Source organism: Carassius auratus, unplaced genomic scaffold (assembly GCF_003368295.1).
Source record: "Carassius auratus strain Wakin unplaced genomic scaffold, ASM336829v1 scaf_tig00041632, whole genome shotgun sequence".
Lineage (NCBI taxonomy): Eukaryota > Metazoa > Chordata > Actinopteri > Cypriniformes > Cyprinidae > Carassius > Carassius auratus.
In genome coordinates, this window is record NW_020526660.1 from 27,246 (window position 1) to 39,608 (window position 12,363).

At 40.2% G+C, this 12,363-nt stretch overlaps 2 protein-coding genes across 4 annotated transcripts in view; both read left to right on the plus strand.

The window, feature by feature from the left end:
- Window positions 1-2,821, plus strand: part of LOC113085454 (filamin A-interacting protein 1-like) — a 28,791-nt gene extending 25,970 nt beyond the window's left edge. For both annotated transcript variants that reach the window (XM_026255140.1, XM_026255141.1), the window contains one exon: window positions 2,387-2,821. In XM_026255140.1, the coding sequence (XP_026110925.1) occupies window positions 2,387-2,527 (141 nt within the window). In that variant the 3' untranslated portion in view covers window positions 2,528-2,821. The remainder of the gene's footprint in view (window positions 1-2,386) is intronic.
- Window positions 2,822-3,072: 251 nt separating this feature from the next.
- LOC113085453 (uncharacterized) lies at window positions 3,073-9,919 on the plus strand. 2 transcript variants are annotated; one of them, XR_003284280.1, is made up of 6 exons: window positions 3,073-3,365; window positions 4,683-4,906; window positions 5,028-5,195; window positions 5,905-6,131; window positions 6,608-6,913; window positions 7,430-9,919. XR_003284280.1 is itself a non-coding variant. In XM_026255139.1 (5 exons), the coding sequence occupies exons 1-5, from the start codon at window positions 3,299-3,301 to the stop codon at window positions 6,741-6,743; spliced, it is 822 nt and encodes a 273-aa protein (XP_026110924.1). In that variant the 5' UTR covers window positions 3,073-3,298; the 3' UTR covers window positions 6,744-7,389. The 2 variants fall into 2 exon arrangements, 1 of the variants encoding a protein (XP_026110924.1); XM_026255139.1 differs by lacking the exon at window positions 7,430-9,919 and having other exon boundaries at window positions 6,608-7,389.
- Window positions 9,920-12,363: the final 2,444 nt, after the last annotated feature.

Genomic DNA, 12,363 nt, shown 5'->3' on the forward strand with positions numbered 1-12,363 from the left:
CTGATTATTAGCTGAAGTGTGAGACCAAGTTTAGGTTAGTTTAGGCTTTGATTAATGATGAATCAGAAGAGTTACTTGGTAAAGCATCTCAGATGTAGCAGCATGTGTGACGGGAAGCCTTCAACGTTATATAACGTTAATAAAATGTTTCTGAGAGTTCCTTCAGAAGAAAAGGATTGTTTGGAGGCGGTTCTCTCAGCGGTCCTCTGAAGCCCAAACAAAAGCCTTGTTTAGTTTCCATGGTGACAGCAGCTCGTCTCTGGAAGCTCCTGCTCGTACCACACTTTTAATTAGCGGTCATTATGTGCATCTACATGCCCTCTGACTCCATCCGCAAGGGTTTCTTCTGCATTACTCGAGCCGAGAGCACAGCGTGACACACATTTGAACATTTTTCATGTGTGACGCAAATCTGCAGTTGGTTTGGTTTTGGAGAGCTCATTTAGAAAGTTCTCTGCAGATTCTGGAGGCTGAGAAACATCTCCAAATCCACTGCAGAAGATTCTGACATAGGGTTATGAACAAACGCTCTTCCAGTAACATTAATGGAACGTTCATTCAAAGTTATCTGAACGTTCTTCAAATAAAAACATTATTTATACATCAGTTATTTAATTTTTTTCTGAAACATTCAAAAGTAACGTTCCCATAATGTCTGAAAACGTAACGTTTAACTTAATGTTGCAACATTAACCAAGAAAACACATTTTTCATACATTAAGTAAACTAGAGAACATGTAGAAATGTTCATCACTGAATAGGAACGTAAGCCAAACGTTATCAGTACATATGATTGTAAACTGTATAGAAATGCATTAGCAGCTGTGCAGCAGAGGGAGACTGTGACGTACTTCCTCGACTCTCCTGCGCTGACGTCACTCTCTGGAAGAGCATTAGTGCTGATCGAGCTGAAATAGATCCGTCACACAAACCTCAGGAGACGACTGCAGAAACACTCGTCTGTCTGCACTAAGACTCCTGTCTCTCTCTCTATCTTTCTGAATAACTGATCCAAACAAAAATACATCTCACATCGACATATTCATCATTCTCTCTGCACAGACTCATGTCAGAGTTTCTCAGCTATAACCAATTCGATTTTTCTTTATAGGTGAAAAAATTATGACAAGTAAACCATTTTTTCGAAGCCTTCTTGATTATGTTTTGCAGATAAGGGCATGTTTGTGTGAGAGCATGAAGTCTGGTGTGTCGTTGTGCACTGGAGCTGATCGGTGTTTGAGAGCGCCACCTTCTGGTCCCCTCAGCACCATACACATCTGTCTAAACCGGTCCCAAATACTGGGTGAACTTTAGATTTCGTCTTGAAATTTGGTGAATATTTCTAATTCGGGGTCAAGAATGTACATGCAAAGCTATTTGCCAAAAATCAACATTTTGAAAAACATTAAAGAAACTGTTTTTATAGCTTGTCAAACACCAAAATATTAAATACATAATATTCGAGACTTGCCTATTCAAGGTTGTTTTCGGATGTTATTTTTTTGTATCTCTCAACTCTTGCAGCACTGGAAAGAAACGAGAGAAACCCAGTTACAGGGTTTGAGAAAAAGACAATATTGTTACAAAAAGAAAGTGAAAGTTCAAATTTTATATTTATTTTTTATTTGTGAATCTTATTTTGAACAAAAAATATGTGGGTCAAATTGACCCCTCACACAATATAAATACCACAATAAAAATAGATGGAAAATTAAATTATTACATTTCTCACATATTTTAATTTATTTTTGTCTTTGGCAATAGAGATTTTCTATTTTTACACAACTAGTATAATCTGTATAATCTGTATTTGTAACTGCCAGAGCTGGGTAGATTTCTGAATATACTGTTACATTCATTGAAATTAACAACATAAAGTGTATTAAACATAACATTACATCAAGGTTTTCCAAACTGGGGTTCATGAATTTAATATAAAGCTAATAATGAATTAAATCAGAAAAAAAGTCATTTTAAAATGACATCAATCAAAATAAAACACCTACTAAAAAATGCAATATGTTGTTTGTTTACCTGCATGTGATGTGATCATTGACCAACATCAGTGAACCACCAACACAGAAATGTGATGCGTAATTATTAAAATATTTATGTTAAGATATCTGGGGTTCTTCGAGTAAATATATTAGGTGAAAGATGACAAAACGTTGAGAATTCCTGCATTACATATATATAAGAAATAATAACATTTTAATGTGTTTGAAAGACAAAAGCCTTCCAAAGACGCAGTAATATATGGTTAAATAACCCACTGAATGATAATTCAGAAATGTTCATCAGTAGCTGAGACACTTCTTGAATCCAAGAGGAATGCTGTGTGTGTTCATGTCCTAAACTGAGAGTCTTTCTCTTTGGCTCCTGACAGATGCCTCTGGAATCATTCCGGCGTCCTGGACCCACCAGGATTCCCAAACCCAAAGGATCAAACAGCGCCGTCCAAACCCCACTGAACTCTGGGAAATGTGTGTCTAACAGCCTGAACCTGAACCAGCCAACCAAATCATGAGCGAAGCGTCCACATGCCTGAGCCGTTCTGTTTATTGTGTTTAGCTTTATTTGATCACTTTTGGTGCTGTAACGAGACTCTATATCCAGCCGTGTTCAGAAGTACAAAGACACTGTGATTAAAAACCCTCATCTTTCACTTCATGGTGCTGAACTTTGCTCTCACTCTTTTTCTTTTGACAAAATGTGATTATTGCACTCATTAAATTGGTAGTTACCGCTGTTATGGTTTTGAAGCATTAAGTATTTTTGATGTATGATATCTGGATGTTAATAAAATACCTTTTATATCTTGCTCATGAGTTTAAAACACAATTATTGATTGTGATAACATTAAATCATTATTTGGCCCCCTGACTTTAAATGGAGGTAGAGTTCAAATGAATTTAAACTCAAATGAAAGCCTAAACTCATAGTTTAGTCGATCCTGAGCTTCTACGGCACAGCACTGACGTCAGACCAATCAGATTGTCGCCTCGCATCATAGAGCCAATCAGAGCGCACGAACGGAAGCCCGCCTGCGCGCTAAATGTTGTGGGCGGGGTCTGGCGGATGAATGAGTGCAGAGCGCGCGCTCTCGGCGCCAAACAGAAACTTTCCTCCGCGCTTCATCGCTGTTTAATTATTTGTTTTATTAATGTTCTTCAGATTTTTTCTTTCTTTAGTTTTCATCGGTGTTTTGAGTCGCGATCCCAAAGGTTATTTTAGTTTCACGCTGAAAAACTGAGAGTTTATCGCGCGTTTCGTGCAGGAAGAGAAGAAAGAGTTTAAAATGGCAGATGATTCTGATCAGAGATCAGTTTTAATGGAGATCCCAGAACCACAGGCCAAGATCACAGGTGAGGACATCATCATCATCATCATCATCATCATCGTTCATCAACTTCAGGGTCTCAGTGCTGAAATTATTAAATCGGTCGCTGCTGGGGTTCGGTAATATTTCAGTCCCTCAGATTTTTAAAAGTGGTGTTTCACTAAAATTAAGCTTTTTTTCTTGGTAACCCCATTATAATGGATAAAAAAATAAGAATCGCATTTAAGTAAGTTTTAGCCTAAAATAACGTCTTACATCAATCATACACCAAGCATTTTGTCATATCTCTGAGAAAATTATTAACTAACGTTAAATGTGCAGTGTCTATTTTTTGTCAATAACGTGAGCATTTATTTGTGTTTTTCTTATTCTTTTATATATATATATAAACTCAAGAGACTTTGAAGTCCCTCAGCGTAGACTCTAACACTAACTATTCTACGCCAATAAGTTAATGATCCACTCATGTGTGACATAATTTATCAGAAATGACGTCACTCAGGTCTCTTTTATAGTGCTGCAGAACATGTTTAGTAGCATCACACTTGTTCATATTTTCAGGCTCAACCCAAGCTCATAAGTATATAGAATAATCTTATATATGTTCTACACTACAGGAAACACAACTTGAGATAGGGTTATTTACTTCATTTATCAATTTATATATAAAAAATATTGTTGATGTTGTTTAGATCCAGAAAGAAGGAGGATAAGAGAGAAACCGTGCTGAAAACATCCCTTCAGATGCGTGACCGTATTCAACTAAAAAACAGTGAAGACAATCAAGATTGAAAACATTTTTTGCTGATTACCATCCGTCTAAAGCAATAAAATTGTCTTTATATTTGTATATATATATTTTACAAACATAAAGATACCATAGACACACTATCTGTCTGTTTTTATCTTAAGTCCTATAAGAAGGATATAAAACATTGATAAATGTTATGTTTGTTAGCATGTGTGTTTATAACCAAGTCCTTTTTAAACCAATTCAGTTTTGGGGCTGAGAGTAAAAGATGTCTAAATCTGAAACGAAGCCGTAAATCATGAAAGATCTTTAATGCTTGAGGTCAGAAAACGAAGTGTTGATGTTAGTTTGGTTATAGTCGTGGAAGTCTTCTAACACCGAGGAATGTCCTGGAGGTTATTTCTGCAGCGCTTCATAGACATACAGAGCAGAATTAAATCCAGTCTTAAACCACAGCAAGCTCTCGAGATGAAGCTGACCATCATCATGATGAAGATGAGGATGATGATGAAGGTCTTGTGTGTCCACTGCTGTATTTCTCCTCATCGCTGTCCTTCATCTCAAGCTTCATTACTCCTCTTCCTCCCGCAGGACGTCTGAGGAGATCCTACATGGATGTGCTGTCCGGCGGAGCGAGACACGGGAGACGGGGACACGCGTGTGTGTGTGTGTGTCGTGACGTCAGGACTCTCAAACACTCCTCCGTGTCTGAAGTGGACGCAGGTCGAGAGAGACGCCGGACTCCAGGCCGTTTGGACACGTGTGTGACGTCCGTCTCCAGACACCTGCTCAGAAGTCTTCTGCTGGCCGAGCAGGTGTGTGTGTGTCAGTGTGTGTGTGTGTGTGTGTGAGTGTGTGTGTGAGTGTGTCTCTGTGTGTGTGTGTGTGTGTGTGTGTTACACTAGCACCCCATGACCCTGTCTTCCGTGCTCTCAGTCCGTTCAGATGGCGTCCGTCTCGCTGACCTCTGACCTCAGGCTCTTACTGGAGGATCTGCATCAGAAGAAGAGCAGCGTGTACAGATCCATCCCATACTCCCGTCTGGGCTCCAACAGAGACGCACACTGCTTCAGGAAAGCCCGGCCTCAGCTGATGGCCTTCAGGGTGAGAACACACCACCGTTACGCTCTTCTGCTCAAGACTGCATTTATTTGACCAAAAATAGAGTTAAAAATCATAAAATATTATTCCAGTGTAAAATATCTGTGTTCTGTGTGAATGTGTGTTAAAGTGTAATGTATTTCTGTGATGCTCCGCTGTATTTTCAGCATCATTCCTCCAGTCTTCAGTGTCACATGATCTTCAGAAATCAGAATAATATGATGATTTACTGCTCAAGAAACATTTCTGATTATTATCAGTGTTGAACACAGTTGTGCTGCTCAATATTTCTGTGGAAACTGAAACATTTTATTTTTCAGGATTCACAGATGAACAAAGTTCAGAAGAACAGCATTTATTTGAAAAAGAAATCTTTTATAACATTAGAAATGTCTTTACTGTCACTTTTGATCTATTTAATCTATCCTTAATGAATAAAAGTGTACATTTTTTGTTCTCCAAACGTTTCATTTGTAGTGTATCACAGTTTCTACAAAAATATTCAGCTGCGCATCACAGAAATAAACTACAGTTTAACAGATATTCACAGAATTATAACTGAGCAAGATTTGTTTAGTTCATCGCTTCTCTGGGAATCAAACCCATGTGTTTGGTGTTGCTAGCGCTGTACTGGACTACAGACTGATGACCGATGACACGTACACAAGACGACTGTGATGTAATGAGTGTGTGTGTGTGTGTGTGTGTGCAGCGCTCGTGTCAGGACGGAGGCCGTCTGCTGCTGCAGGAAGCTCAGTGGGAGAAGCTGCTGGAGTTCGTTCAGACGGCGTGTCGCTACGCCAGCGAGCTCCCGCAGTGGGAGACCAGCTCCCATAATGCACTGCAGGAGCACTGCTACAACACGCTAGCAGCGTTCTGTACCGCGGCGCTGAGGAAACACAGACCCAGCGCACGCAGAGCTCGAGAACTGCTGCGCAGGTGAGCAAACACTCCAGCAAACACACTCACACACACTCCAGCACACACACACACACACACACACTCCAGCAAACACACACACACACACCCCAGCAAACACACACACACACACTCCAGCAAACACACACACACACACTCCAGCACACTCTCACACACTCCAGCACACACACACACTCCAGCACACACACACTCCAGCAAACACTCACACACACTCCAGCACACACACACACACCCCAGCAAACACACACACACACACACTCCAGCACACACACACTCCAGCAAACACACACACACACTCCAGCAAACACACACACACGCGCACTCACACACACACACGAATGCACACATGCACGTGTACACACCTGCACACACACGCACACACCCCCCCCCACACACACGCACTGCAGGAGCGATGTAAAATGTGCCTTTTAAATAATGCTTTCAGTGCTTCTGATGGTTGTTTTTGTTCCCCGCAGGTTCAAAATGGCTCCGGTGTCGAGTCACGTGATCGGGCCGTGTTTAGAAGAGCTGGAGAAGATCCTGCAGGGATATCAGAGCGGAGAATCACACACACAGATCCTCCTGAGTGACGTCGCTGAGGTCTCACTGTGATGCACGTCGATCCGTCAGCGCACGAGACCCCGCCCAGCAGCGTGAGACCCCGCCCACCGGCGCACGAGACCCCGCCCACATCGCTCGAGACCCCGCCCACCAGAGTGAGACCCCGTCCATATAGACAGACATTTTGTGGACTTGAGCCAGCGCTGACATCACATCTCTAGGTATGTTTACATGGACAGTTTTGCCTCCATTGGAGTGAATTCGTTCTGATCGGTGAATCTGAACGTAGTGTTTACATGAACGCTATATAAAGTGATCGGGTTTATAAGCGCGTTTGTCACGAGCTTCTGATCAGATTTACTCTTTTGACCTGCGCACACTGCATGAACACAGTTTCCCGCTGTTGTCACATGCTGTCTTAAAAAGCACGTGTGATATTTATCTACTTCTGGTTCTAGTTAGACGACGATAAGCACATGAACTGTTGTGCAGTGCTGCTAAAAATCCTCCGCCCCTGACTCTCGCTGACCGCCATCAGCACATGTGACATTACTTCATTACTTGAATTATGTTTTTGTTTGGTGCTGTATTGAGCAGTTGTAAATGTGTTTGTATGTGAATGTTTGTCTCGTCTGTTCGTGCTGCACTTTGAAATGTCTGTTATAGTTTGTAATAAATCCATTAGTTTTCTCTTAAAGGAACGTCTGGTTTCTCTTCTTGTGTGCTGTTAATGACAGACGGAGTCTAATGCAGAGGAAGCAGTAGATGCTCCTAACCCGTCATCATCAGGTGTTTCCTGCTGTTCTCAGATCAGTCACTGGGTGGCAGTCATCACACACTTCTGGGACTCACAAAAACTACAAACATGAAGAAGCTGAAATATAAGGAAATATAAAAATACAATTCTATTCTAGTGACATCTGTGTGGTTTATATGATCCTAATGTTCTGATGGGATTGAGAGCGGTGACCAACTCCTTCAGTCCAGCATCGGAGCGCTGTGGAGCAGGTGTCTCAGGTCTGATCTCTGGTCAAACAGACAGTGTTCAAGTGTCCGGCTCTGATCTAATGAGCTGGAATTAAACTGCTCTTTAATTTAAACAGAGGATCTGGACGTGGTCAGGAGCACTGATGGAGTCCAGATTCAGAGTCCTGTGAAGAACCAACTGAAACTAATACATCAACGGGGAAATAAGTTTAATGTTGCATCAGTTAAACAGTTTAAACACTGGAAGATAAGAGTGCACTGTTCAGGCCAGGTGAGGTCTGTGCTGTCAGATACATGTGGATCCGAATGAAAAGGTCAAAGGTCACAGAACTGATGAGGGCAGGAGGTTTCACAACACTTTCAGCTGCAGTGGCACAAGTTACACATCAGGTCCAGAGGAAACAGGTGTGTGTGTGTGTGTGTGTGCTCGGCCACCTGGAGGACAAACACATCTCAGGGTGACAGGTCTGTCCGAGCGGAAAACACAAACACACAATAACCTTGTAAAGCAGGAAAGGATTTCAAACTTGTAATTAATAAGTTCACGCATCTTTAACTCTGTCTTTATTCATGAGCATCTGCCTCCTCTGACCCTCGGAGCCGATGGAGTTATTGCATATTAAACAGCTGCAATCAGACCGTTGCTCATTTCTCAGACTGCGGAGGAAGTAGAAATACATCTGAAGAAAGTGAACGCTGGACTTCCTGTTGACTTTCTCTGTCTGAAGATGATCTCCTCTCCGCTTGGACATGACACACAGCCGGACGAGCCCGGAGCGTGGTGATCATCATCAATAACGGACTCACAGTGAGGACATTTGTTCACACACACACACACACACTCATTTGCCCTGTGGAGACACAGTTAAACACTCAGAATGATGAAGCAGTTTGTTCTGTCTGGCCAAAATATATTTTAAATATGCTAATATATATGTTGTAAACAGTGAAGTTTTTTTTTTTTTTAACTGAAAATATATTTAGTTGCAACCTTAATAAATCAAATATATTTTAAAATACATTTCAGGGACAAGAAAATACATTTCCAATCCTACAGTAGCCTACGTTTAATGTAGACTTCTAGCTCACCAGAGATTATAATGTTTTATATTTATTTTTAGCATGTTCCTTGTTGATTTTTATTCAGTTATGTGATTATTGTGTTCTATGTACACACGTATTGTAAAAAAACGTCTTTTTTCAAATGTGGCATTTGTGAATGTATATGTATTTTAAATTGCTCTTAAAAATATATTTAAATATTTCAATTATATATATTCATACAGTATATATGTATGTATAACAGCTGATGATTTCGCCACATTCTTCACAGACAGACCACAACGATCAGTAGTCAGTTCTCATCTCCACACACACTGCTAAAACTCCCATCCTTTCCTTTTGTCCCCTCACTGAAGCAGAGGTATCCAAACTTCTCCTCTCCAGCCATCCTACAACATCTAGACACAATCCCCTCACATCTCCTCCAAGCAATCTCTCCTAGTCTTTTACTAGCACTCACACACACATCATCAACACATCTCTCCTCACAGACACCTGTGTACATTAAACACATCACTTACAGATAGCTGCAGACCTGTGTCTCTCAGGTCTTTCAGGGTGGCTTGGTATCCAAAGCCAACAACTTGTCACTGGGGTTCCTCAGGGATCAGTTCTGGGACCCCTCCTCTTCTTCTTCTCCATATAAACGACATCACTGGGTCCCATCATACAGGCACATGGCTTCTCCTACCATTGTTATACTGATGACACACAGCTCTATCCTTCATTTCAACCAGATGATCTAACGGTAGCTGCACAGATCTCAGGCTGCCTGGTGGACATCTCGGCATGGATGAAAGAATATCACTTACAGCTCAACCTGGCAAAGACTGAGCTTCTTGTCTTCCATGCCACTCCAGCTCTACAGCATGATTTCTCCATACAGCTAGGATCTTCTACAATTACCCCATCAACTTCGGTCAGAAATCTTGGTGTTATATTTGATGCAATTGCTATTGCAATAACATTGCAAAGACTGCTTGATCTTGCATCACACATGAACTCTTGATAAGCACGAGTAGGATGCTTTCAGAATCAAAGTCATTCTTTCAGGTGTTTTCTAGAAGTCGTGATCTGTGCTAATTATAGAGTCGTGATGTTAAAAGACTAATTTGGCACGGGCTCCCTAGAGATTCCCCTCTGGGCTTTATAGCACACGTCCATCACGTAGAGTGTTTGATGTCTGCATTTATATTTTCAAGTATTTTTTTAAAAGAGTGTTTGCTCATGTGCAATACATAAAAAAGGATGTTTCCTATCAGTTGTTAAATAGACTTCTATTGTCAGTTCTTCCACATGTACAGCACATACATACAAATAATTGAAATTGCATTACTCAGACCCTTGGTGCATACAGATAAGACTAACAGTAGAGCATAAAAATAAAGATAGATATAGATTAAATATTAAATACAACTATACAAATAAGCGCATGTAAAAAAAAAAAAAAAAAGTTAAATAAATGAAGTTAAGTAAAGCAACACATGGCAGATAGTGCAAACCAGTGAAGGGGTAAGTTCATCCAAAAATGAAAATTATGTCATTAATAACTCACCCTCATGTCGTTCCAAACCTGTGAAACCTCCGTTTATCTTCTGAACACAGTTTAAGATATTTTAGATTTAGTCCGAGAGCTCTCAGTCCCTCCATTGAAGCTGTGTGTACGGTCTACTGTCCATGTCCAGAAAGGTAAGAAACACATCATCAAAGTAGTCCATGTGACATCAGGGGGTCTGTTAGAGATTGTTGAAGCATCGAAAATACATTTTGGTCCAAAAATAGCAAAAACGACGACTTTATTCAGCATTGTCTTCTCTTCCAGGTCTGTTGTGAGCGCTGCTGATTTGTTATCTTTGTTATTGGGAGCACCAGAAAACACGTCAGCAGCGTCACTGCAGTGTTGTGAACTGAGCTGTCCAAGCACATTAATAGAGAGGCGAAGGGAAGGAAAAGATGTGGTAGAAAAAAGTGTACAAGCAATAGAGATAACCGCACCCTGGAGAGGATTGTGAAACAAAACCCATTCAGAAATGTGGGGGAGATTCACAAAGAGTGGACTGCAGCTGGAGTCAGTGCTTCAAGAACCACTTTTCATGTTCATAATTTTTAGTTGGCAAAGACTTCTAAAAATCCTTTCTTTGTATTGGTCTTAACTTATATTCTAATTTTCTGAGATACTGAATTTGGGATTTTCCTTAGTTGTCAGTTATAATCATCAAAATTACAAGAAATAAACATTTGAAATATATCAGTCTGTGTGTAATGAATGAGTATAACATAGAAGTTTCACTTTTTTAATGGAATTAGTGAAATAAATAAACTTTTTGATGATATTCTAATTATATGACCAGCACCTGTGTGTGCATTTAACTTTTCCGGCCTCGAATTGCAACCTGTTCCAACTTTTTGGAATGTGTAGCTTTCATGAAATCCAGAATGAGCCAATATTTGGCATGGCATTTAAAAATGTCTCATTTCAACATTTGATATGTTATCTATATTATATTGTGAATAAAATATAAGTTTATGAGATTTGTAAATTATTCTATTCCTTTTTTACTCACAATTTGTACAGTGTCCCAACTTTTTGAAATCGGGTTTGTATATACAGTAGTTGAGTATAATAATCATAACAGTGGAAACTAATCCCATATTATCTTATAAAATTACTGAGGGGCAACATGTATATTGAAAATAGCAGAGGACCTAGGACAGATCCTTGTGGCACTCCATATTTTACTGGTGATAAATGAGTGACTGCCCATTTAAATAAACAAAATGGTAGCGACCGGACAGTTAGGATCTAAACCATCTTAGAGCCTGCCCTTGAATACCTGTATAGTTTTGTAATTGATCTATGAGTATGTCATGATCTATGGTGTCGAACGCAGCACTAAGATCTAAGCGATACTGTTTTTCCATGCAATTAAAAAAACGTGTGTGTACATATATATATATATATATATATATATATATATATATATATATATATATATACATTGGTAACTGCAAGTAAAGACATATGTAGTTGTGTTCTGTCGTTTGATTCTGTCTCATTTCTCTCTCACAGATTGTCATTTAACAGTTCAGTGAAACACGGAGCACAAACGAATCATTTCTTGAGTCAAAGGGAAGCATGTTCAGGTGTGATTTGAGCAGGTGTCGCTGTATGAAGCTCGTCACACAGTCAGACCTGATTCTGAGGCGGAGGAGGCTGAATATGGAAATGCCTTCAAATCAATTATGAATCATTTCTTTTACATTTCATGAAGAGCTTCACTTATTCAGTATCTTTGGAGATACATGCAGTGATACGAAGATGGAAATGATTGTGTGTGTGTGTGTGTGTGTGTGTTCTATGATAAAGTGAGATTTGTTGTCAGATGCTGCAGGTGCCACAGGGAATCTAACAGAGAGAGAAGATAAAGCCATGCTAGGAGGAACAAGACACTAGAGACCAAACACACACACACACACACACACTGACTGACCGTCTCTCTCTCTCTCTGACACACACACACACTCTCTCTCTCTCTCTCTCTCTGTCTGACACACACCCACACACTGACTGACCGTCTCTCTCTCTCTCTCTCTCTCTCTGTCTGACACACACACACACACA